The 26,293-nt window shown below is 48.0% G+C and overlaps 1 protein-coding gene across 1 annotated transcript in view; it reads right to left on the bottom strand.

Moving 5' to 3' along the window:
* Tbc1d22a (TBC1 domain family member 22A) overlaps nucleotides 1-26,293 on the bottom strand; it is a 286,103-nt gene that overhangs the window by 109,260 nt on the left and 150,550 nt on the right. The window contains exon 10 of the mRNA XM_021216494.1: nucleotides 23,710-23,785. Coding sequence (XP_021072153.1) covers nucleotides 23,710-23,785 — 76 coding nt within the window. The remainder of the gene's footprint in view (nucleotides 1-23,709; nucleotides 23,786-26,293) is intronic.

Here is a 26,293-nt window from a genome sequence, read left to right as displayed (position 1 = left end):
CCCAAGGGTAGTGGCAGCACTGGGGAGGAAACCGTGGCATCTGGAAATGGCAGGCAATGAGGACAGCCTGCAGGGTAGTGTAGCTGATACCAGAGCAGGTGGCCCTGGCAGGTGCCCTGGTTCCATGGGCCACTCCCAGCAGTGATCCACTACTATCAGGATACAGCCAGTCTCACTTCTACCTTCAGCTGTCCTGGAGACATCAGTGTAGGAATCAGCGGCCACTCCATCATTCCCTCCTCAGATAGTCATACTAAGTGACTGCCAGGTCTTCATGGTTAGACTCAACTTCTCCAAGGGAATAGTTTCCTTGGAGACAGAGAGATGGTCTCCTTGGAGACTCTCTGTGTCAAAGGAACAGCCAATGCTCGAGCTCTCCACCGAAGATTCAAAGAGGGTAAAGAGGAGAAAATGAGCCACCACAGGACTTATATCCAGGAGCCACAGCCTCCTACACTGGCCACATTCTGCCTGAAGTAGCAACCACTCATCCACCACAGGGAAGGTAGGGATCTTAGGACCTGGAAAACAAACAGTTCTAACATGCACCCCGCAGGCAGGCAGCACCTTTCTAAGACAAACTGGCCAGAAACTACTCTGAAAAATTAAACACATTTCTGGGCTATCTATCATCGGAGTAACCTGGCAGAAGAGGGGAAACCAACCCTTTCTGCCCTATAAAAAGCAGGCACAGGAACCAGAAGCCAGCCTTCAGGTATGGCTGACTTGGTAAAGGCAGGCTCTACCAGGAGCTCATGATGGGCCCAGGTGTGGCCATCTCCCTTTGCAGAGCACCAGTCCTGCAGAATGACCACACACTGACAGCACTAGTTATTGCTTATGTGCCTACATAAGGACGCAGGTCAACCCTTGCAGGAGGTTTGCAGGGCATCACTCCCCAGAGAGGATATACAAGGAGCCTCTACACCAGGGCTGGGCTCCTTTCTCTAAGAGCCAAGCAGGACAAGACTGGAGCCTCTCCGCTATCTATGCCACCAAGTTTCTGAGCACCTGGCCTTCTCTTCTGCTCACCATGGGACCTTGAACTCCTAGGAGTTTGCTAAAGGGCAAAGGCCACACTCATTCGGTGGTGAGACCACACATGGGATCGTGAGGACCCCTGTGGGTATCTGTGGCCAGTGTTCTACTGTGTGGGCTAAGCACTGCCAGATGGAACACTGACTCTGGCAGACAGAATGCCCAGGCTGTAAGCTACCTGGACAGTAGCCTTGATTATAGGGAAGGGGCCATTTTTCACTGACTGCATGCTACTCAGGAAACAGGTAATAAATGAGAAAGTGGACCAGCCACCAGCTCCCCAGCCAGCTTCTAATGTGCATAATGAGTCTCTGGCAGGGCTGCCTCCTAGTCTGAATATAGTGTAAGATAGACTGCTAAACTCTAGGCATGACTTCCGATTTATATACATAGAAACTGCGAATGTGTGTGCTGGAATGACTCCTTTCTCCTGTTTTATAAGTGACTGTGAGCTCATGCTCTCTCACTGATAAAGGAATCTAGTCAGCAATAATTCCAAACCCAGAATTTCCATTTCACTAGCAATCAGGGTTCAAACATAATGAATGAGTGGGCAGACATAATTACTATTATCTTTTAAGCCAAAATGTCCTGTGTGTCAGGGCAAGGTACACTGCTGTAAAGTCATCAGAGGGCACAGCAGCCACAGCCTGCAGAGCGCTCTCCTCAGTGCTTTCAATGGTGGCCCATACGCGGAAATCCTGGCAGAAAGCATGTAGTCTTCTGGACTGCAAGTGCAGGTAAATTATGCAAACACACAGCACCCTGGCGCTCCGCTGCAGGTTAGCAGTATTGACACGGGACCAGGCAACAAAGATTGATTTGCTCAAAGAGCAGACACAATGGCCCACATTTAGATACCCGACAAAGAAATCTTTCAATCCCCATGCTTAGCTGAGGGCAGGCTGAACACCGCCGGCTTTTGCTGGGCCTGGCTGGAATGAGCTTTGATTAAAGGGAAAGATTCTGATCATCTCATCAGTTAGGAGGATAAAAAAAGAACAGAAACAAGAGCAACCAACGGTCAACACAGGGCCTCTGCAACCAAAAAGCTGCTTCTCTGCCACAGGAACAGTCAGATCCTAAATGGGTGCTGTGCCCAACACACCTGCCAACTAGAGGACCTGGGGACCTGCTGTGTCAAGGTAGCAGGATGAGAGGCTAAACCAAGAACTAGAGAGGAAACCTGACACCAGTCTCAGAAAACCACACTGAGGAAACAGCAGGCTTCCTCTCAGCAAGGCAGGCGGACTGAGCTCCAGCAGAGTGTGCTTAGGGAAATGATAAGGAGCTGGGAGTGGGAGAAGATCCAACATAGGCGCCTTACAGCAAGCAAGGGCTATGGAGTCACTTACAGCAGGGCTATGCAAGTAGACACGCAGGACCATGGAGACCAGGGCCGTGGGGAACCCGGCTCTGAGGACCAGGTCTAAGCACAGCAGCCTACTCGCATCACCAAACAGGAGCAGACCTCACTAGCTCATGGCTCCAATCAAGGAGGGCAGGGCAGCCCTTGCTCCTTCCTAACCTAAGGGGATAGGAGAGTGGAGCAAGGCCCCAGGGATGGAAGGCTGGGTTGGAAGCACATCTGGGCCAGCCCTGAAGCTCAGGTCAGGCTAAGTTCTTCTCCTGGAGATTATTAGTTCAGTAAAATGAGAATGCCCGGGCAGGGCCTAGGAACACAAGTGACCTGCACTGCCACCTAATGAGCTGTAACACTTCCGACAGACAAACACATCACTACACAGTAATAATGGTCAGATAACTTCCTGGGGGAGGGGGAGGCACTTTCCTCAGAAATCATAATGGAAATCAATAGGAAATGAGATTTATTTAGAAACTGTTAACACCATTTCAGAATGTGCTGATCGGGCAAAGAGAGAAATCCCAAACATTCTCACTGCTGCTCCTGAGCCCACAGCTCAGACCAGAGAGGTTGGAGGGGCCACCTGCCCCTCAAAGGCATCCCAGGAGCCCAGAAGGCAAGAGGGGAGCCTGGTAAGGTGTAGCCTCACACGGAGGCCGCCCCCTGCTGTGTGATGAGCAGTTCCCCCAACTCCTGTGCCAGGTGCTGACAGGGAGCCTTAAAAACCTTGCCTTGCCTCTGTTATACTAATAGGGTTCCTGGTGGGTGCTAGACAGCTCTAAGGGTGGGGACTGGTCACCTAAACCAGGAGACAATACCTCTCATTCTTCAGAGCTAGTGAACATGAGCCCAGAATATAATTAAGCCTCCTGACAGGCTGTATAGCATCAGCGGTATCTGACACCACAGCACAGTCTTCTCATCCCTGGAGAGGCATTAAGGTCCATCTTTTGACAGTAACATAATCTAAACTACAGGTTCTTCTTGAGCTACACAGAGCTGAGACAACGAGGTATTAGATCACTCTTGCTTCACAGATGTGCTCCTAAGCATCTCCATAAGCCCCTCCAAAGACAGGCTTTCATCACACCAGATTGCAGCAATCCAGCAGAGTCGGGTGGAAGAGATCTGCTGAGTTTCCTGGATGCCCAGCACTCAGTAGGTCTGACCGCACTCTCCATGACAGAGCAGCAAAGCCTGCAGAAGAGCAGCAGAGCAGATGGCTGGGTAGCTAGAAGACAGCCCCATGAGGCTTCGTTCCTGACTCCTCTCCATTTAACTGTGTGTGTGTGTGTGTGTGTGTGTGTGTGTGTGTGTGTGTGTGTGTGTTCAGGTGATACGGAGATCAGCTGTCATTATCAGGTGGCTTCCTCAATCCCTCTACCGTATTTTTGACAATGTATCTCATAAAACCTGGAGCTCAGAAACTCAACTGGGGCCAGTAAGCCCCAGACATCTTCCTGTTTCCACTTCTCCATATCTGGGATTGAAGTTACGCACTGCCACACCTAACCTTTTTACCTGGGGGAAGGGGTCTGGACTCAGGTTTTCGTGCTAACATGACAGGCACTTTACCAGGCCTTGTCCCATACAACCCTCAAGAGATGATTCTGTAAAGATCCGAAAAAGAAGCGCAGCATCTGGAAGGCAGCTATGTTCTCTCTGGATGGGAGCATCTGAAGGACACATTTGAATTTTGATATCTGTCCAAATCTCCTTTATGCCTGCTTCCTGGTTTACATGGCTTTCTAAGAAATCAACTCCAATACTTAACTTCACTGCTCAAAGCCACTGTTCCTGCAGGCTATAGAACTGAGGTTTAAAGGGCCTCATCCAGTCAAGTTTACTTTTTAACATGGAAAAGGCAAGGTGCAATATCCTTTACATAGAATGTGTATTCTGCCAATGAATTTCCTTCCTACCTTTGTGGAAATCAATTGTCCTTATGTGAGGCTCCCTCCAAATGCTCTTCCATCCTAGTGATCTTTAGCTCAGTGTCAATAATGCATGATTTTGATCACCCATCACTCTTGAACTCAGTCAAATCTAGGCTTGCCATGTTGTTCATCTTGCTGGGTATGTCTAGGTATGCCAGGGGCTCTGTGTCTGCCCATGAACTACAAGATCAGTGTGTCCTTTTCTGCAGAAAAGCAGGCTGGGATCTTAACTGGGATTGAGCTGACTGTACAGTTAGTTAGGGGAAAGTGTCACTTAACTTTCCAAGTGTATGGGCATGATTGGGTTGTTGTCAATTTTCTCGGCTGTACTTTTGAGGCCATATTGTATTTTTATGCTATAGTAACCTGTGGTGGTTCTTCACCCTCAGCTGGTAATATCTATGTGTGTATATATATGTACATGCACAGGCATTCAACCTGGAATGTCACATCTCAGAAGGGGTGTCCACATCCACCTAGTGATTTTTGAGACAAGGTCTCTTGCTGGCCTGGACTTAACTCACCAAGTAAGCAGGCTGGGTGGCTAGTAAACCCCAGGAATCCCCCTGTCTCCATCTCTCTTACAAGCACACACCACCATGCCTATCCTTTTCATGTGAGTTCTGAGTGTCAAACTCAAACCCACCAACCGAGAGACCTCGGCCTTTCGATTGCTGATTTCTTCTTGCTATTACACAGAAACACTATTTCTGTGTGCTGGCCTGGTGTCCTGAAGCCTTACGAAACTCTCCTCCAGGTTCTAGTTAGTTCTTTTGTTGCTTCCACCAGCTCTCAAAAGATGAAGGAGTTTCCTTTCTCCTTTTCCAGCCTGGGGGCCATTCATGCACTGTGTGTGCTTCCATTTGCTGGTTTTTCCTCTGTGCATTGGCTGGACTACCTGTATGCATGCTGAATAGAAGTAGTGAGAATGAACAGGCCTGGAGGAAGCATTCAGACTCACATCGCTGCAGAAACCCTCTGGCAGTTAGTAAGTTCCCCTCCACTCCCGATTACTGCCTGCTTTCATTAGAACGAACACTGGGCTCTGTCAAATGCTTCTCCTGCACACACTGAGATAATTTTATGGGTCTGTCCTTTTTTGATATTTTAACATAATGGACTATATCAGAGGCTTTTCAACAGTTAAATCAGCCATGCATTCAAAGATACAGCACATGTCACAATGATATATTATTCTTTTAATGCTGTGTTTGATTTGATTTGCTAAAAGTTTTGTTCAGTTACATTCACGGAGGATCCTGGTCTGTAGTTTTCTTTAAAAGCACCTTTTAAAGACTGGGAAGAAGAGAGACACCAGCCTTATAGAATAAATGGGGAAGCATGGGCCCCTGTTTACTTCCCCAGCGACCCAAGTAGAATCAGTTATTCTTTACTTAGTGCTTTCCAGTGAAGGCCTGGAGTCTTCATTGAAGGAAGATTTAAGCTCTGGCTCATTTGCTTTCATAAATTTGGAGATGTTCAGAACATCTGCTTCTTCTAGGGCTAGCTGGCTGTGTCATTCAGTTTTTAGAAAACTATACACATTTCATAACATTGTCAAATGTATTGTCAAAATGTGAGCAACAGTCCCTATTTTCTTCATGCCTAGGGGGCCTGCGAAGTGGTGACTGTCCCAGCCCTCATATTGGCAATCTGTTTGTTTGTTTGTTTGTTTGTTTGTTTTTCCTGAACGGTTCACTATAAACATCTGTTTACTGACTTTTTCTAAACAAGCTTTTGGATTCACTCCACCTAACTCCACACCCAAAGTCCTTAAGTCAGCAATGGGGTCCCTCATTTGATAACTCGGGTCTCCTTCAGGAACGGGGTGGGTATCTGGTACTATGTGCTCCCCTCTACCCACTGCTTTGTCTGGGTTTGATGAATTCTCTGCTGCTGCATTGCTGAATTTCCCTGTTCACTCATGTCAAATGCCTCCTACTGTTCCTTGTGGTTTCTCCTATGGGGGTACTCTCACTTGGTCACTTAAAGGAATATAGATGGATTTAGAAATCACTGGGCACCTCCCAGATATCCTACAGATTTCTACACTAGCTCCATCTTTCTTAGAGAGCACACTGCACATTCCTTAAAGCCTCTCAGCCTCCCTGAGATGTTTCCTGTACAGATGTGTGTGGTAGGCACACATCCTGAGAGTTCTCTGTAGGTCAAGCAGATGTGCTGTCGGTGCTGTGTGCCCTCCCTGGTTCTCTGTCTACTGTCCTACTGCTTAAGGAGGAGTGATCAAAACCTGCAGCTATGACACAAAGCCATCCATTTCTTAAAAGTTTAGAATTCAGTTCTGAGTATTCTGAAACTGTCAGTGCACACATTAGTACTTGGAGTGAGAGCAGGTGACTGACTTGTGCTCTAATAAAATGGCCATTTTGTAAAATGTTTTATGTATTAAATATGAAGGTTTCTATAGCATATATGTAAATACATATACAATTATACTGCATAAAAGATTATATTCTTCATTCTGAACTCTGAACAGTGACTTTCACTTTGTTTAGAGTGGCATGAGATCATGTTACTTTTAAATCATGTGACTTTGTCTTTAAGATGAACTTCTTCCATGACTCACATAGGTGAATCCTACTTTTTAGTCCAGTCTGACAGATCTGCCTGTTGGTTGGCATGCAGGGCCATCAACGTGTACTTCTCTGCATGCTGGGCTGGAGCCTGGAGTGTGCCTCCTAGTGCTCCAGCTGTCCCATCATTCTCTACTCACCTTTTACACTCTTCTTGCCTTCCTGCTGTAAGCACATCTGCAGTGGAGTCCACTCTGCCTCCAGCCCAGCTTGCTAGCCACAGCGCAGCTTTCTTGTCGCCACACAGTTCACAGCCTGGGTGCCGGTCAGTTCACCCTTGTGTGCTTTGTACAGGCTTGTGTGCAGCATGAAGACCGTGACACCAATGTGTCCCTCCCGTGCCAGCATGATGCTGTGCCTTCCTCAGTCTCCTCCCTCTCTCTCTACACAGCGGCTGTCATTGTCACTGTTTCTGTTTTAACTTTCTAGTCCCTCCTGCTCTCTTTGGGATTCTTTTGCCTTTTGGTCTGAAAAGTGTTCACTTTGCCTCCATTTCTGGAATGTTTTTTTCTGGCTAGCAACTTTGGGGTTCTCCTTTCATTTCAGTGGCCCGAACACGTGGCTCTACTGCATTCAGCCTGAGATGTTCCTAAGCCATCTGCCATGGCCCTGAACTTGTCCGATTCCCTTTAGAGTGGTCTTTATCATGGGGCTACGCACTTTGACTATGAGGTGACTCGGGCTGACTTGCTGGCATCTCATGCTCACTTTCTGCTTGCCTCTGTGGTTCTCGGAACTTAATAGCTTCACCCATGTTTTCTAAAAGGCCAGTACATTTATCGTAGGCCAGTACATCTCCCTAGCGTGGGCACCAATCACAGGTACACAGCGCCTTGAGACCACAGGGGGGTCACCCCATCCTCCTCCTCCTAGTTCTTTCACTCCTCGAAGCCCCTCCTGCTGTACTCAGGAGCTTCTCCAGAGTCGAATCTCCCATAATCCACACAACATGGTTTCCATTTGCCTCACTGGACTCTTCCACAAATGCAGTGGGGACCACGCTGTCTCTGCTTGACATGATTTCTAGTTCTCCAGTTACAGGGTCACAATCACTGTCTCAGTGACCCTGTCTAACTAGTCTAGCCACTGAGCAGGGTAGGGTTCAGTTTTGACTAACATCTGGCTCACTGTGGTTCCCTGAACCACAGCCACCACCACTGCCACCTCCTCTTCCTTTGTCACCGCTGCCACCACCACTATACCCCCACCATGCCCTTGGGAGGTGGGGCTGAGACTCTGTGTTCGTTTGGTATTGACCATGTATCCTCTTGTTATTAAGTTTTCACCCACAGCAACTTTAAATCTTCCTTTCTGGCTTTGGGCAGAGGGGTGCCTGGGCCTATCCCCTCAGTGCTAAGGACAACTGAAGTGGAAATGTAAGGGTTCCTTGGAGAGTCAGTTGTGTTGGATGGTATTTTGCTGGGGCAAACACATGAAGGAGCGTTTTCATGTGGACACAGGTGAAAGACTAAGGCATACTCATGAAGGAACATTTAGCTGAAGCAGACACAGGAGAAAGGATGTTCTGCTAAAGCAAGCACGTGAAAGGACACATAGGGAAGGATTCTCTGCTAACAACACACATGTCTGGTCTGATTTACACCGTGTAATTGTGCTGCATTTGTCGGGACTCCGTGCAGGTGCTGAGACAAGGTAAGTGCTAAAGCAAGGCACATGGAGGCCACTGGTGTTTGAAGGGTATAAACAGGACTCCAGAGTGTAACAGAGACAGGGCTGGGCTTGCTGGTACAGCTAGCTGTGCAATGACTATGAGTCTTCGCTGATCTTCACGTCCCTGAGAGAGGCACAGCTGAGAACCTCTGCAGATGTTCCTTCTGGTCCTTCCTGCTGACTCCAGCCGACACTGAAGCCTGGCTGGCTCTGCTAGGTCATGTCACAACTGTTGCTAACCTGACTCTACCAAACTGGACTGCTGGTGTATCCGTGAAGTATCTGTGAAGTGGAGCAGTTGATGCTAACCTGTGAACTAAACTGCTGATTTCCAGACAACACAGACAAGAGTTGTTCTAAAGAACCTTTCTAAACAGGTCCACTTCCCTGTATGCTTTCTTTTCCACTACCTCTGGTGGGTAGAGGGCTCCAAGGGAAGTTAACGCATTTAAGAACATCATTAAAAATCAGGTTTGAAAGAACTGGAGTGTTCCTGAGAGGGATGCTCATTCTCGGCTCGGGCTTTCAGAACAGACTCAGACATGGAGACTTCGGACCTCATAGAGCACATCTGGTCACACCCTGTGCTGCCTTTCCTCTCAGCCTCAGCTGGCTGATACAGAGATCACTGGGGTCTTTGTGGGTTCCTCCTCATTGTGCCCAGAGACACAATTGCCACAGACTCATGACAACACAGCTTTGTGGTCCAGTTTTGAAGTAGGGCTTCACAGAGCTGCAAACAGGTGGGTTTTCATCCAGAGGCTGGCCCGAGGAGACCCCGCTTTAACATCACAGAAAGCCATGCTTTGGGAAATCCACTTGCTTATAGCTGTATGACTGAAGACCCAAGTTGTGCTGACTGCTGGCTGAGGCCACCTGCAAGCCCTGACTACATGGGCTTCTCCAACCAGCAGCTCGCTTCAGGAGTGAAGAGCATGCCTGGCACCACTTTGCAAGGTGGACTCTCAGATGATGTGATGAGAAAGGCCTCCTGCCACACTACCATCAAGACATATCACCACACAGGACATAACTCTTAATTGGCCACCTTAGGGTCTGCCCACACATTCACTTCATGCCTGCTCCTCTCTGTAGCATGGCACAAAGGAGGGGGCCTGTCTCACCAGAGTCCAGCTTATGGAGTACCCAAGACTGTGAATGACAGAGAATCAGAGCCACTGTGCCAGACAGACAGCTCCAAATGACACGCTAAGACACTTACTAAACTGAGGAAGACAGACACTCCCAGCCAAAGGAGCATAAAAGCCTAGACACATGATAGGTCAGCTCCTCAGAGTCAACCCTGACACAGTCACAGTGAGGCAGCCACGTTCTCAGGACATACTCCCCCTCTGCTGTACCAGCTTAATGCTGGGAGCACAGCCACCACAAAGCTGTCTGAGCTGCAATCTAGACCTAAGACCTCCCTGTGCCAGCTGCCAGTGTCTGCTCAGTGTTCAGACTCAGCACATGATAGCCCTGCCCCCTCCTGACTTCCCTGCATCCCACAGAGCCAAGGGTCTGGAGGATGGAGGATGGACAGGAGCCTTTATCTACTACTATGCTGGCCTTGGTAATCAGCATTGCACCTCATTGTAAGACTGGGCTCTTTTCCAGGTTCAGGACCCAAGGAACAAGACATGGGAAGAGATTTCCATGTTAGCAAGAGGGTCAGCTGGGCAGACAGACCAGCAACTGCAGGGTGGATGAATGAATCAAGACAGAGAGGAAAGGACCAAGGCTTATGAGGAGGGTGGACAGGTGGGTAGGGTGGAGCATCTTCCAAGTACTATGTGATAAACACCCACATGGAAGCTCCCAGCAGAACCTGAACTTCATCACTGACTTTCTACAGTGAAACCGGAGCCTTGAGGGTTAGACCCTTCTGTGAAGACCCAGCATGGCAGCAATACCCAGACCCAGCCATAGGACATGAAACTCAGGGTACCAGAGATGCTGGGACACACATGCCATCCCCAACATGCCAGCACCCAGGAGCATAACCTCACATCATAGTTATTCTTGAGCAGACTCAGTGTTTGTCATTGGCCCCCAAAGCCACCAGCTAATTGAAGCACTATCCAGAAAGCTGATTATCCCTGCAGCATTTGGTCAGCAAGCCAAAGGCCCTCTAAACACTGAGACCCTGAGGTCTGGTTTTATAAGAGTCAATGTATATTTGAGAGTTTGCTATGTCATTTCAAGGACAGCATAGCTCATGGTCTTCATCACAGCCAATGGCCTAAGAGGCACAGTGCCTAATTCTGTGGGAAAAGAAAGATCTAGTGCTGAAAAAGTCAACCTCGGAATGGGAGGTGGATGGGTTGTGGGCTGGGAGGGAACAGGACCTTCCAAATACTCATTTGTCCTTGATCCCTCGGGCCCTGCCACAGGCCCCTGCCAATGCAGCTACTTAACGGGGGGGGGGGGGGGGTGAGAAAGAGACCAGCCTTTTACCTAAAGAGAAACAAAACACGCAGACCCTCTCCAGAAGCCATGAATAGGAAGGATGCGGGGGACATTTCAGAAACAGAACTGATGGCCTACATTCAGACCAAGACTTTTCTTCTTGAGGTCAGGGCAAATCTCTGTATTTGGAAGTCTCTGCTTACAATGTAATTAACTGGTCTCAGCTCAGCAATAAACCCTGAAGATCAATCTCAGTATGGGGGCCATAGAGACACCATCATCTGGTCTAGAGCTTGCTGGGCGTCATGAACTTGTACTTTATTGCCCATGGTGGACACAGCGCTTCCAGGTGGTAAACACTCCACACTTGGTGCCCATCACAGTTCTGCCTCCTTGTCCCAGAACATCTCAGTGGCTGGAAGGAAGAGGCAGGGGCAGTGAAGAATCAATGCCAAGGGGCAGTGGCCTGGGTCTCTGTGGGGTCCTGGTCCTGTCCTCCCACCTTGCAGTAACTGAAGCAGTTTGGCTTTCCCACAAGCCTTGAAATGGGCCGGGTGGGAGAGTGGGGATTTGCTGGGGGCCTTCTTTCTAACAGCACTCCACTGCAGCTGTGTTAAGTATGGCCTGGAGAAAGGGTTCTCAGAACAACTATTAACATTCTAATGTAGGACAGAACATCCTCTGCAGTCACAAGTCAACTGCCCATCAGTGTGAAGCCTTAAAATGAGGGAGAAAAAAACCGCAATCCTGTCCTGCAGGAGATTTATGTATGGGCAGACCAGAAGGCCACACATCCCAGGATCCTTGGGATGTCCCCTTTCTATAAGTGGGATAACAAACTGACCCTTGGTGTTAATAGAGCCCTCAACTTGTTCTGAAAGAGCACTGAAGATGAGCTTGTACCGGTGTACTGGCTAGTTTTGTGTCAACTTGACACAGCTGGAGTTATCACAGAGAAAGGAGCTTCAGTTGGGGAAATGCCTCCATGAGATCCAGCTGCAAGGCATTTTCTCAATTAGTAATCAAGTGGGGAGGTCCCCTTGTGGGTGGTGCCATCTCTGGGCTGGTAGTCTTGGGTTCTATAAGAGAGCAGGCTGAGCAAGCCAGTAAAGAACATTCCTCTATGGCATCTGCATCGGCTCCTGCTTTCTGACCTGCTTGAGTTCCAGTCCTGACTTCCTTTGGTGATAAACAGCAATGTGGAAAATGTTAAGCGGAATAAACCATTTCCTCCTCAACTGCTTCTTGGTCATGTTTGTGCAGGAATAGAAACCCTGACTAAGACAACCGGGAAGGAAAAGGAAGAGGTAGCAGGGCCTACAGACAGCAGGGAAGTGGAGGGTGAAGGAAGGCCCCAGGACAGGGACAGAGACAGGCTGCTCTTCCAGGGTGCTACTTTAAAAGTGGAGATGGAGAGAATGGCTTGTTGGTCTGAAACCATGATCCCAAGACAACCATGTGGACTGAGGCAACCAGACTGAAACAAAAGCTGGCAGAAGATCAAGCCAGCAAAAAGCAAAACCAGAAACATTCAAGCATGGGGCTGGCTCCAGGCTCTCTGAGGGAGGCCAGAGAGCCCTATGCTGGTTCACAGAGCCTCCAAATCAGGCCTTCAGAGCAGGGATGTCCCAAAGGATTGGAAGGACAGCCCTGGGTGGCAAAGGTCATCACTGTCTCCACAGATGATGACTGTATAAACAGGAGAGCATAACACTCTGGCCATTTAGGAAGAAAGCCAGGAAGCCCAAGGGGCCTGTAGGTAAATGGGCATACAAAGACAAAAATCAGAGAACTGGGGACCCAACCCTCAGAGGAATGTAAGCAAGCCCTGAAGACTGGCTCTCACCTAGCCCTGGCCACTGTGGCATGTTCCTGGGAGACCCCATGGGCTAGTGTTCACACAGGTTTTCCTCTGCCCAAGGGAACTTCCCTAGGCTGTGGCATGGGCCCATAGGGACCTCATTTACACATATGCTTTTCAATCAACTTATCTGCATGTCTCAAATGAAACATCACCATCATTTCCAGCTTAGAATCTCCCGTTCTAAGGCCTAATGAGGCTACACACTAGAGATGGACTGCTGTGTGGCAAGAGGTGGTCACAGTAAGGACTGCCTGGGCCTGAGCCACACCGCTGATTTATTCTCTACTCTCCGACTGCTTACCTTGTCGGGGTAATAAAAATATTTTCACTCAGCTGGTAATAAAACTGAATCTAGTTTACTAGCTGTAACTGAATCTTACCTTGAAAGAATAAGTCAATTTTAACCTTACAATGTAGTCACGACAGCTTTCACAGAAATTTCATTAAAATCACATTTAAATGGAATTAAAAACCCAAGAAAGGGAAAATGTACAAGGAGATAAAGCCATTTAACAGGCAGAGGTAGGACCGCTGCTCAGTAATAAGTTCTAGTGTTTTCTTCCTTAAGGAAATGGGAGCAACACTGGTAAAAATATTGACCACAGGCCCCTCCCCAGCTCCCAGAATCGGCCTCTTCTGTAACTCAATACCCAGGGGCTACAATGAGTCAGTCACTATAAGCACCTTATAACTCTCTTGACCTCACACACTGGACAAACGAGAGGTGATGGGGACACTCCTAACTAACCTATGCTACTAGCAGGTGATGGCAGGTGAGCTATCCTCTGGAAATGAGGCTGGAACTCCCTTCCTACCACTGGACAAGAAAAGGAGACCCAAAGTGCTCAAGGTTGGTTCCTAGGCAGGTCTGTAGTCTCCTTTTCTTCTGGAACACTCAAACTAGTCTCCAGAGCCCAATCCCTATTTTAGCTCAATACTGACCTCTTTCCTGATACTCAGCCTCTAAAACCTTGAATCTACGGTCCGGTCCGTCTAAACCTGAAGCTGGAAATCAACCCATCCCTTAGACTTCTGCCAGTTGATGCAGTACTAGCCTGCTTATTCTTCATGGTCAGTCTCTCCATCTGTCTCCATGTTAGCACCAGACCACACTGGTCCCTGATGCTACACACAGTTACAGGAAGCACTTTCTATAAGACAGGCTGCCAGTTACTCACAAAACTGCTGACTACATGGGTGGACTGTTTATCAGGTAGTCGGTAAACTAGAGTCTGCCTCACATATCAGCAGCACAAAGCCTGGCCCCAGATGCTGATGCAAACAAGGCTGTGAGAACGTTAGAAAGGACCTCCAGCCAACTTTGTAAGTGTGTCCCACTCCTTGGGGCACACTGAGTACCTTCCACAAATCTATACATGTGTCTGCCTGTATCCTGGCCCCTTCTCCTAGGATGTGAATGAGAAGAGCAAAGAAAATAGCTCTCATACTTCAGCATCTCAGCATGTGGTCCACACACGGAGGCAGGGCTCAGCACTTCACAAGCTTCCAAACTTTTGAGGATAAAACTTCCTGGAACACAAAGCTTTGAGTGCAGTTTCAGCCAGTACAATCTAAATTCTCCACCACTTTTGGTATCTAAGATTGAGCAAACTCCCAGGTTTTGTTCCAAAACCAAGGTGTGGAGGACCCTCAGATCTTCCTGTCACATTGTGGCCCTGTCTTGGAGTATCTGGTTCTCAGCAAGTTCTTCCATGTCACTTCCACAAGACATGACCCTGCCTCCTAACTGTGAAGTCATGATGACAGTTCCTCAAATGTAAACACACATAACATGATGACAGTTCCTCGAATGTAAACACACATAACACACTGAGCCACTGTAGACACAATATTAGTATTCTCCAAAGCGCCCCCATGTTGAAGGCCTGCCTCATCCTGGGAGGCATTTCTGCCATCATCTGGTCAGTAGCCACAGCTGAAACACAAGCCCTGTGCCCAGCATGCCATCTGACCTAACAGGGTATTTGTACTAGGAGGTGGAGCCCTTGAGGAGTTGTTAATTAGGCTAGATAAGGTCATGAGGGCTGGACCTGCAGACTTCAGTGACATAGTGATACAGCACAGAGGCCAACATCCAGGGCCACTACAAAAACAACCCCATCCTCCTGAGGCTCTGAATGATGACAAACATATCTAACAACACAGCACAGGAACCCTAGGCTAGCCTTGCAAAGAATCACTAGTAAGACGGAAGAGGAAAATCTCCACTAAGGGAGAACAGTGGATGCCAGCCTCAGCACAGAATCTCAGTGAAAGCCAAAGCGACCTAGTGCTTATAGAGCTCAGTCAGCCTTGGCCACAGAAGAGAATCCCTTGGAGAAGATGAGAAGCTGCTCCCAACAGACCAGGACACAAGTATGTGAAACATCTACAGGACCATGACAAGAACAGTAATGAATGGCCAATGTACTGCCTGTACATCTAAAGGCTGCATGTGTGTGTGTGTGTGTGTGTGCGTGTGCGTGTGTGTAGGTAGGTTTATCATATGTAAACAATTGTGGATATGTATATATATAGATGTGTGTATGTGTACATTGGTGTGTCATACACAGGTGTGTTTACATTTATTGTGCATATAAACAGGTAAAAAGATATGTATGTGTGTGTGTGTGTGTATATATATATATATATATATATATATATATATATATGAGTATATACAGATATATGTGTGTATATACAGGTATATGATATGTATATGCAGTTGTGTGTACCTAGACTTGTACAATCGTATGTACAGGTGTGTGTGTATGTATGTATATACAAGCATACATATATGTATGAGTGTGTATATGTATGTGTACTTATATGTATACATATATGTATGTGTATATGCAGATGTATATGAATGCATACACAGGACAATGTATGTATATAAAAGTATTTTGTATATGCAAGTGTCTATACAGGTATGTGCAAGTGTGGTATTATGAATATGGTATACATACGTGTAAATGCACAAGTAGATATATTCATAGGATTATCTACATGTGTATACTAGGATATGTATAAGTGCATACAGCTAGTGTATATTGAAACAAATATGTGTATATAGGCATGTATGCGTGTGTATTCAGATATGTGTATGTGTGTATTTTGTGCACACAGGGCCATATGTGTGTGCTCTATGTACATACAAATGGTTTGTATATATCAATGTATGCAAATGTGTATATAATTTCAAATAATATATTACATTTAAGATCATATTCTTCCCATTCTGTCCAGTGTCTAGAAAGAAAAGTGAGCCTGTAGCTTAACTGGGCTTGCATTACAGTTTGCCTCTCTGAGCTCATCCTTGGAAGGGTTCCGGATAAGATAAAGGAAGCCCAGGGAAGACTGAGCTTCAGTGAGTGCTGAATATTGCCCAGGCATGTTACATTAAAACCTGTCAGTGTTCACCTGAAGCTCAAAGGCCACTGGGCTGTATTTTCCTTGTTGAATCTGGCACCCTCGACCACTGAAGCCATGTGTGGTGGAGAGATTAGGTGGGAGACAACAATAGTGCTGTTTTTACTACAGTGAAGAGAATGCACCACAAGTAAGAAACCAGGAAGGCACATTCTGTAGCTCAGCAGCAGCATCTCTGGCTGACCTTCATCAACAACCTTTTGCTCAGGCTTGCTCACTGCGGAGTTTCCCAGCCCACCAGGCCCAGCAGTGTCTACCTACTTTAGGCTACCTCTAAGAACCTGAGACAAAGCCCAGTAGACCCAGGGCTCCAGGGAGAGTCAAAGAGTTCTCCAGTTCCTGCCTTTTCTCTACTCCCTGAAGCCACCCTATAGTCTCCCTGGGCCTCCAGAAACAGGCTTCTTGCCGATGGTGCCAGTGTCTCCCTGAGGCTAACACTCTCATGCCTGTGATCTAGTCCTCTCTGGTCTAAGCTTCTGACTGGGCATGACCAGCATCTCTTTGGGCACTGCTGAAGCTGTATATGCTCAAATGACCTAACATCAAGCAAGCTCCTATGTCTCATATGTCAAAAGACACATCAGACATTTCATTTATACAGAAGCGCCTGTGCCACTGCAGACATGACATGAGGAGAAGGCCTGAAGTGGACCCTGGCCTGGAACTCTGCAAAGGTGCTTTGGTTACAGCCTTTGAGAGGGAAAGGCTAGAAGCCTGCTCATGTCTGGCAATTCTACTTTGACAACAATCTAGGCCATGTGATCTCAGATATAATAGATGTACGACAACAATATGTGCAGGGGTTTGTTAGGATTTAATGGGAAAATGTAAATTCTCACTTTCAAACATAACAAGCATTCCAGATGCAACATGGGCAAAATCACATGCCACATTCCTCGGACTGAAAATCTACAGGAGGCAGGAGCCTAACGAACACCTATCACCTCAGTAGGAAATTACTAACTTGTGGGAGCAGCTGGTTACTACCTATAAAGAGCTTTAATAACTCAGACGAGGTGAACAGTGAACACATGTGTTATCTTCTTTAGCCCAAAAACTCCTAAATAAATTTAAATGATGAGAGAGGCAGGACAAGGCAGTACAGGCAGCACCCTAATTCTGCCTTCTAGGGTGCTCTGTGACACCCCTACTTGAATATGGACAGAACCATCTGTTAGACACATGTAGCTTTTAGTCATTGAAGTCCCTTGGCCATGAGCCTTATTCTTCCTGAATAAAAATGCCAAGCCCTTAACATTTCCTGACTTCAAATAATTGTAAAATGAATTTAATAGGACTAAAACTCACACAGCTCCCTAATGTCCTTTCTGAGCTGGTGACTCCAGTGTCCTTTAGCTGTGTTCAAAACTGCCCTCTCAACTTGGGCTGCCCCCTGACATCACTGTGGCCAAATGCTGGGCTGCCAAGTAACATGGGCTTTGTGTTCCAGTCTCTGGTGGATGCACTAGGAACTCATACATGCTTCTCAAGGCCTTTCTCCTCCTACCTCAGGTACTAGCCAAGGACACTGTCAGCTGCTACCATCAGCCTGAATCACAAAGTAAAGACCAGCAGGACAGAGCCCTCCCCAACCCACCACAAAAAAAGCTGTATGAGGACAAACCCTGCTCTAAGCTACTGAAGTGCAGCCACTGTGATTTACAAGGCATAAGCCATAGTCTAGCTTCTAACAGTGGTGTGGACTTCGACATTCAGCCATTTGGAATTTGGTCAACACCTTACCCAGTGCAATTTGAGTTCATGGCCACGCTCTCAGCAACTACAAAGAGGGGTCACAACTAATCTTGGAGAAGAAGACAGCACTGAATCAGACAGAAATCAAGAGAGGCCACTAGAAGAGGAAAAAACCACTGCTGACAGAAAGTCAGGAAGAAGGAGGCAGCAGCAGGTACACATGGCACAAGAGGAGAGCCACACGGTGAGGGGCAGTGGGCCTGGAGGACAAGCACCACAGAGCAAACACCCAGAGTATTCAAAACCCACTGGGATGGCAAGGCTGGCCTGAGGACCTTGGTCCTTGTCACATACAGTCCTTCACATGGGTCCTCTTGAGTTCGGTGGCATAGAAGAGCCCAAGGAGAGTGCACAACAATGTCCCAAGACCACTAACGCTCCTCCTGGCAGCACTTCTGGCAGATGGTAAAGTCCTTTATACCACACTAGTACAATCAGTAGGTGTCTGATGATGGTGGTTCTGCAGAGTGGGGACATGTGTCTGTATTTCTCTGAATAAATGCTTTCATGCACCCTCCGAAAACATCCAGTCTGGCATGTCCACACAGGCTGGGTGGAGGGCTGGAGTCACAGTCCAGCTGCAGGTTCCACCTGCTTCTCCCCACAGAAACAAGCAGTGTATGTGTCTCACAGCAGACCAAGAAACCAAGTGTCTAGAAAAGGGGAAAGCACTGGGCGCGATGTTGAGCCTAGCACAGGTGCCATGCCTTGGCCTTGCTCAGACAGTGACCCATGGCACCTGGCACTATGTGGCAATGTCTCCTAATACCCACGTAGCAGCAATCCAAGTGTCCCACGTGAAGTTTACTTCTCCTGAGGTGGGGAGGTGGCCTCTCAAGGCAGCCTAGCCCAGAATAAACTCCTTTCCCGGGAGCTGCTAACTCTAGGGCAAAATGGAGTGATTAGGAGGGAATGGGGCACTTACCAGCAACCACAGCACTTGGGTTGGCTACAAGCATGCAGTCCCCATGGGGAGAGTAAGGGTTGCAAACCAGCTCCTGCTGGGAATGTAGCTGCGCTCACACAAGAAATCTCAAATCCTTACCAATGCCCTGGGAGCCAGTGACCTGCCTGGGCCTGCTGCAGACTTCTTTGGGAACAGCCTTTCTCTCCCCACCAGATAATATGGTGCTAAGCTGTGTCCTACATTGGGTCTAAAGCTTCCAGGGACTGGTCTCCTGGTTATACCTGGCAGTTCCCAGGTGAGTTTATTCACTTCCCACCTTTATTTATAGGATGCATTTGCTGAAATGCAGACCCCGAAATGATGCTCTTTAGCAGACTGATGACCTCGTCTGGTGTATTTATTGAGACCATTCCCAAGGAACAGCCATCACTGATGGCTATGACTTAAACAGTCTCTGGAAAGATGGTAGCGACTCATTCCTACACTCAGGAACCTGAGGCAGGAGGATCAGAGATGAAAATATCTAAATCTACATAGTGAGAGATTTCTAGAAAGGCGAAAATTCTCCCCTTGGTTGGTTTAATTAAATCCACTGTGATGTATTTGTACAGTTTCTCTGTTGGTTCCATGCAGGATCCACTGGCCTCTTGAACCTGAGAGAGGGCACCATTGTTTCTTCTGATTACTAACCTCTACCCTCCCTTCTTACGGAGATTCGAGTCCATGTCTCTACCTTTCTGCATCTCCTGTTCAGAACTCTCTGCTTCGCTGGGGCTGCCCTCTGACCCACTGTCTAGTGGCAAGGCACTGACTGCTTTGCCACCTTCATCTGATGTTAAGCCTGCTCACTGAACTCTTCATTTAGCTCTTGTTCTTTAAGAATCATACTTTATTAGTATGTGTGTGTGTGTGTGTGTGTGTGTGTGTGAGAGAGAGAGAGAGACAGAGACAGAGAGACAGAGAGAGACAGAGAGACCATGCATGGCATGTTTGTGAGGTCCACAGACCACATTCTCTCCTTCCGCTATGTGGGTTCCAGGGATCAAACCCGAGTCACCAGGCTTGTATGGCGATCATTTTTCAAATTTCTTCTGCAAATCTGAGTGGCCTTCTAGTCTCTAAAAATATAGTCATGAATCTTTTTCTCTCTTTCACAGTAGGAACAGTGGCTTTGCTATGAGTGCATACAGAGCAGCAAAGCTCCCCACTTAATGAACCTGGCTCTTCTATCTCCTTAGTCCGGCTACAGAAGCCTGTGCATGGATCCTCACTGACTGTGTACAGGACACTTCCATGGAAAACAGAACACGGTGAGAATTTATGTTTTGAAGGTTTCCTCTACAAAAGATATTGTTTTCTAGGTCATAGCCTTGTGAAGAAAGAGCACCAGAACAGAATCTCCAAAACCACAGGTGCCAACAATATCAGAAGCTGTGCTCTGTGACTGTCCCTACCCTCCAACACACACAAACATAGACACCCTGGTGTGTCACTCCTCTGATTCATAGGCACCAGGTCCCAAGACCCCTATCCTGAGTAGGCAAGAGTCCACCTAACACCCCACAAGGCTGCCAGAGTAACAACTCCTTGGGACCACTTGTTCTGGAAGTGTGTGTACCCACCAGAGAGCGGTGGCTTTGATGCTGGCGAATCTCACCAGGGTCTGATGCGAAGGTCCAGTAATCCTTGGATCTCTGGCAACACAGTATCCCTTCTCTCAAAAGACACTGGTTTTCTTTTCTCTTTTGTTCCTTTTCATTTCTCTCTCTCTCTCTCTCTCTCTCTCTCTCTCTCTCTCTCAGCATTCTATGTGCCTGGTGCTTCAGTGGGAACCTGCAGAAGTGAAAGGCCTCGCTCTCCACCTTCTCTGAAGTCCCATCTCCAGTGGCTCAAGCTGCCATTCCACCAGCCTTCCATGATGTCTCACCGGCCATCTGCCCACTCCAGAGATGGTATTTGCTTCCCCAGCCAGTGCCATTTCAAAGGCTGCTGCCTGCTTCCTCCTCCGTTTCCAAAGAAGACATGAGTGTCCATCACCTATGCACCCTCATGTCCACACGGCATCTTCCTTAAGAGGTTCAGTCGTGCTTGGGAGGCATTACTCAGAATGGGAAATTTCTTAAAAGTGTCTCTGGAGACTGCCCCACCCATAATCAATGGGTCCATCCCATAATCAGCCATCAAACACAGACACTATTGCATATGCCAGCAAGATTTTGCTGAAAGGACCCTGATATAGCTATCTCGTGTGAGGCAATGCCAGTGCCTGGCAAATACAGAAGTGGATGCCCACAGTCATCTATAGGATAGAACACAGGGCCCCCAATGGAGGAGCTAGAGAAATTACCCAAGGAGCTGAAGGGGTCTACAACCCTATAGGTGGAACAACAATATGAACTAATCAGTACCCCCAGAGCTCATGTTTCTAACTGCATATATAGCAGAAGATGGCCCAGTCAGCCATCATTGGGAAGAGAAGCCCCTTGGTCTTGCAAACTTTATATGCCCCATACAGGGGAAGGCCAGGGCCAAGAAGTGGGAGTGGGTGGGTAGGGGAGCAGGGTGGGGGGAGGGCATAGGGGACATTCGGGATAGCATTTGAAATGTAAATGAAGAAAATATCTAATAATTTTTTTTTTAAAAAAAGTGTCTCTGGAAAATTCTCTAACTACTCCTTAAGAAAAAGGGGATGGCGCCCATCTTCAACAGTCACTGCCCTTCAGGGGCTTCTCCTTTCTCAGACTCTGCCTCTCTTCTGACTCTGTGCCACCCCCAATTGTCCTTTTTCACACCATCCACCTGGAACAGCTTCGTCAGCAGGGCCACAACCACTTCCCCTCTCTAGGTTAATGCTCTCTGAAACAAGCACGGTCCTTCTACTCCCTAGAACTGCAGAAATCAGGCAACAGGTTAGGTTTTTTTCTATATAGTATATCCTGCCACTGATGAAAGGCTTACAGTGAGTCCAGTGGAGGTGAAGCTACAGGAGCTGCAACCCTGCAGCTTCTCCAAATACTGTGGGGGCAGGGTAAGGTGGAGGCTGCCAGGCAGGGCTGGAGCCCCAAGGACCAGGCATTTCCTGCTTGCACTGTCCAGTATCCTCACAATGGGGCAGCTACACAGATTTTCAGAGCTGTCATGAGAACACAGCAAGCAGGTTGCACAGCCTGCCCTGGGACACTGGCGTCCATCCTGTGCTGTGAAGAGCTGATCCTTGCATGGAGATAAAGATGCTTTACCCAGAGCACAGACATGGGCAGCTCTGCAGTAGTCAATGCTGCTCTTCTGAACAATCACAGTGTAAATCTGCAGTGTGCCTCCTTCTGAAACGCAGCACAAGAAAAAATCAATTCAAGCATTTCCCCAACTGCAGTGCTGGAGCAAGCCAGCCCTGGCCACAACTTAAGGCTCATGGAAAATATAAAATAAGCCTTCTGGGGGGCATAGGAGGAAAAGAAGAACCTGCTAGGACTGTGTAACTCGTAGCTCCTGCAAATAGTATTTCAAAGAACTAAATGAGGCCGGGGACACTTGTGAAATCGCTGGTAGGAAAAAACTTCAACCAGAGCCAAGCAAGAGCGCAACGTGAGCACAGAATAAATGCACAGGGTGCACTGACGGGGGAAAGAGCAGTACTTCAGAGGGAGGTTGAAAAGCAGCTAAAACCACTGAATCCAATAAGCATCCCTAGAAGTGCATGAGACTTGATAATATGGAAATGAGATAATAACCATCAGACACAGAGCTGACTCCCAGGCTCAATCAAGGAACCAACGCAGTGCAGTTTCGAGGTTTTTGGCTCTGGTTTATAATGTCACTCAGTCACTTCCCAAACCAAGTATCTTCCTATGAAGAGGGCTATGACAATTTTCTTTCGCCATAGGAGCAGCCAGGGGAAGGCTGGGAAGGAGCCTGCGCACAAAGAAGGCACACAACCAGGACTCCACCTCAATAGTCACTCTGCACCCTCGGTCAGGTGTCTCAGCCAACTCGGTTGGGACTCTGGGAAACAGGGTGTCTTCTACAGCTCACAGCTGACAGGCTGCTGTCACATATATACACAGGTCTGGTTCTGCTTGGAGTCACTTTGTTAATGCTCTGCTCATTAATTTAACAAACTATCAGGAGGCTCCGCTTGGAATGGGCAAGCATTATCTCTCAAGTTTCATTTAATTAAACTCTGCTATTGCAATATGACATTCAGCACATCGCAGGGGGAATTATTTTAAGGACGAAGGTAAAAAGTATTTCAAAGGCCTCACTTAAACATGAAAGCATAATCTAAAATTGCCCGAGCACACACTATAATTTTTCTATAATATTGAAGATGTTCTTTCTGGACTTGGTAATTAATTGGATTCCGTGGAGAAATTATTCTATCCTCCTTGATAGCAAATGATACACCCAGGCAGGGGAGGCAGGGCAAAGGACAGCCATCAGCAACCACCCTGCTGCCCAGATGAGAAGCTGCAGCTGACCCAGGAGGGGAGGCTGGCTGCCAAGAGCACTGCATCTCCTTCCCCACTGAATCCTGACTGGAGCACAGGCTGGACGGGGAGAACAGCACCTTCTCCTACAAAGGATGCACTTAGCTGAGAGCTAGCTGACCCAGGTACCACTGGCCAGATGAGAACAGGATGGTGGCGTCTGGCAGGGCTGGGGAGCAAGGCCGCCTCCCTAACCTCTTGCTAGAACTCTCCCTGTCCCAGGGAAGGCTGTGCTGGACACTGACTTACCATCAATCCGGCTCACAAGCTCTTCCAGCATCTTCACTTTCATCTGAATCCCAGGTTGGGCAAAGGTGTAGTTGTCCTAATGTTAAAAAATAACAGCATATATTAAATGCACACAAAATAAAGCAACTTTGAGACCTTAAATTCAGGTACCCAGAACCCACATAAAAGCCAAGCAGCTGTGGAGGCCACCTGTAATCCCAGCACTTGGGAGAAGGGCATCCCCAGATCAGGCTGGCTGGACTAGCCACAACTAGTGTGCTCTGGGTTCAACCAACAGGCTGTACCTCCAAATAAAGTGAAGTGTGACTGAGGAAGTCAAGTGACATCAACTCCAGGCCCAAATACCATTGTACACATACTCACACATGGGTGAACATACATAAAGACATACCACACATAAGCACCACCCCCTCCAGTAACCCAGATCCTCCAAAGAGGAAAAAGCAGTGAAAAGAGTTTATAATGCAAAACCATTTTGTAAACAAACCAATCACACACTGCTAGGTTGCCTCACGAGAAACAGGTCCAGGGCCACACTCTGCATAACACCGACAAAGCACCACGAGGTCTCACTCCTATCTAATGTCAGAGGATGCACACAGCTCCCAGGAACGCTTCGTGGAACATTTCTATTTGTTAATGTTGGATATTTACATTTAAATTGAACAAACCAGCACCCATGTGTCTGGCTCATTGAGCAGAACCACTGGCTGGAATGACCACCTCAATGGGCACCTGGACAGCCAGCACCCGGTCCACCAGGGAGCCAATGAGAAACGGCAAATGTGCTGACAGTGCAGCACTCAAGTGCTAAGAATGCAGTCACTGCATGAGAAGTGACATGTGACTGTTCTCAGTGATGTGGATGATGTTCATACGGATTGGAGGCAGGGTGGAGGGGCAGATTTGGGGAGGGAGCTTTTGTAAAAGGGCCTTGGAATAGAAGCATAGCTAATATTTAGCTTCATGTGACATCTACAGTATGTGCTCTCTCTCTGGGCATGGGTCCTGTCACCTATGAGCTGAGCCTCAGCACCCTGCCTTGTTGGACTGTTCTGAGCCTCAGACAGAAGCCAGCAGAGGAAAGGCTTTCAGACACAACACTGGCATGGCAAAGGGCAGCCTGCAAACCTAAGAGAGCACTCAAAAGTAGCATGGAGCACGGCGAGAGGACAGGGAAGAATGCCTTCTCCCTCTCAGCCCACAGGATGTACATTCTGCAGCTTCACAGATGGTGGGGCACCCAGGTGGCCTGCACCCAAGGGCAGCAAGTGTCTGCAGTCAGCAGGCAACAGAGCAGAGTCAGAAGCATCAGCCCTCCATCCCCTTCAGAGCCTGCTGATAGCCTGGGATCTCAGCACTTGATCCTGAAGGGGGAACCTTCAAGGAAGACAGGAAAGGATTAAGGGCAGACGCTGGCTAGTATAAGTCCTTAATGCCAAGCTGCCACTGTGGCTCAGTACTAACAAAGCCTATAAGCTATATAGGTGTCTATCTGCAACAGAAAAAGCAAGGCATGCTGGGACATCTCTCCCAGACAATACTGCAGTGAGGGGCTCTAGACTTACAGCTTACTCATATGCAAGGGTTAGACCAAGAAGAGCTGTGCCTACTAAACTCGCGAGGGCTAGGCCAGGCCAGGCCTTCCAGAGACCTAGGAGAACAACAAAGACAGGATCTGGGAACATGGTGGGAACTGCCCAGAGCCTTAGGATGGCCTCCTACCAAGATTTGGAAGGCCAGATCTCTGACAGGCTTATGCACTCTCATAGAAGTCAGCTCTCCGGAGGAGCAACTATTGGGCTCAGTCTCATGCTCAGAACTTGAGGTCCCGAGGAGCTGTAGCGCATCCCAGAGGGCCAAGCATCCTGCCAGCTGCGATGGAGCAGAAGCCAGAATCAGGACTAACTGGGTTCTAACATACCTAACCTTAAAAGCCATAGAAAATTTGGTTCTAGCCTATAGCTCTTCAGAGAGTCATCGGTCATCTTTGGATCTGAGCTTGCCAAGTATAACTTGGGAGACTTGATTTCTCCAAGGAGGCTAGCAGAGGGTTACTGCTCCAGTCTGTGGGTGTGTGTTTGCGTGGAGGAATTTATGAACAGTCGGAACTAAATAGAGATGAGAGACTAGCTAAGGGTGGTTTGCAGCCTCTGGGTCAGGAAGGCCCTACTGACCACTTACTATGTTCTAGTCTGATACACCTCCCTGAGGTTGACAAGCCTCCTTGCACAGCTGACTGGAGCTGTGATGGCTACCCCAATTACAGCTGAAGAAATTAGGGGTGATACATCTCCTAATCTCCACCCACACCTGGGGTACACTTTACATGGTGAGAGCTCCACCCCCATCCAGAAGACTACTCACTGCTTTATTGGAGGACAGAGGCCTTGTGGGCTCTTCTTGCCCAGCCCCGGCCTACCAACACTGGCTGGAGACAGTGTGGATTTAGCCAGCTATTTGGCTTCCACACTAGAAACCATTTCAAGCCCGCTCACTGTGCAGCAAGAATGACAGCTCTCCTTTGCTTCCATCTGCCACTGTTTTGTTTTACTTCTCAGTTTGTTCAGAGCTCAGAAAGGGA

The sequence above is a fragment of the Mus pahari genome, chromosome 17, assembly GCF_900095145.1.
Source record: "Mus pahari chromosome 17, PAHARI_EIJ_v1.1, whole genome shotgun sequence".
NCBI lineage: Eukaryota > Metazoa > Chordata > Mammalia > Rodentia > Muridae > Mus > Mus pahari.
This window is presented reverse-complemented; position numbering and strand designations above follow the sequence as displayed.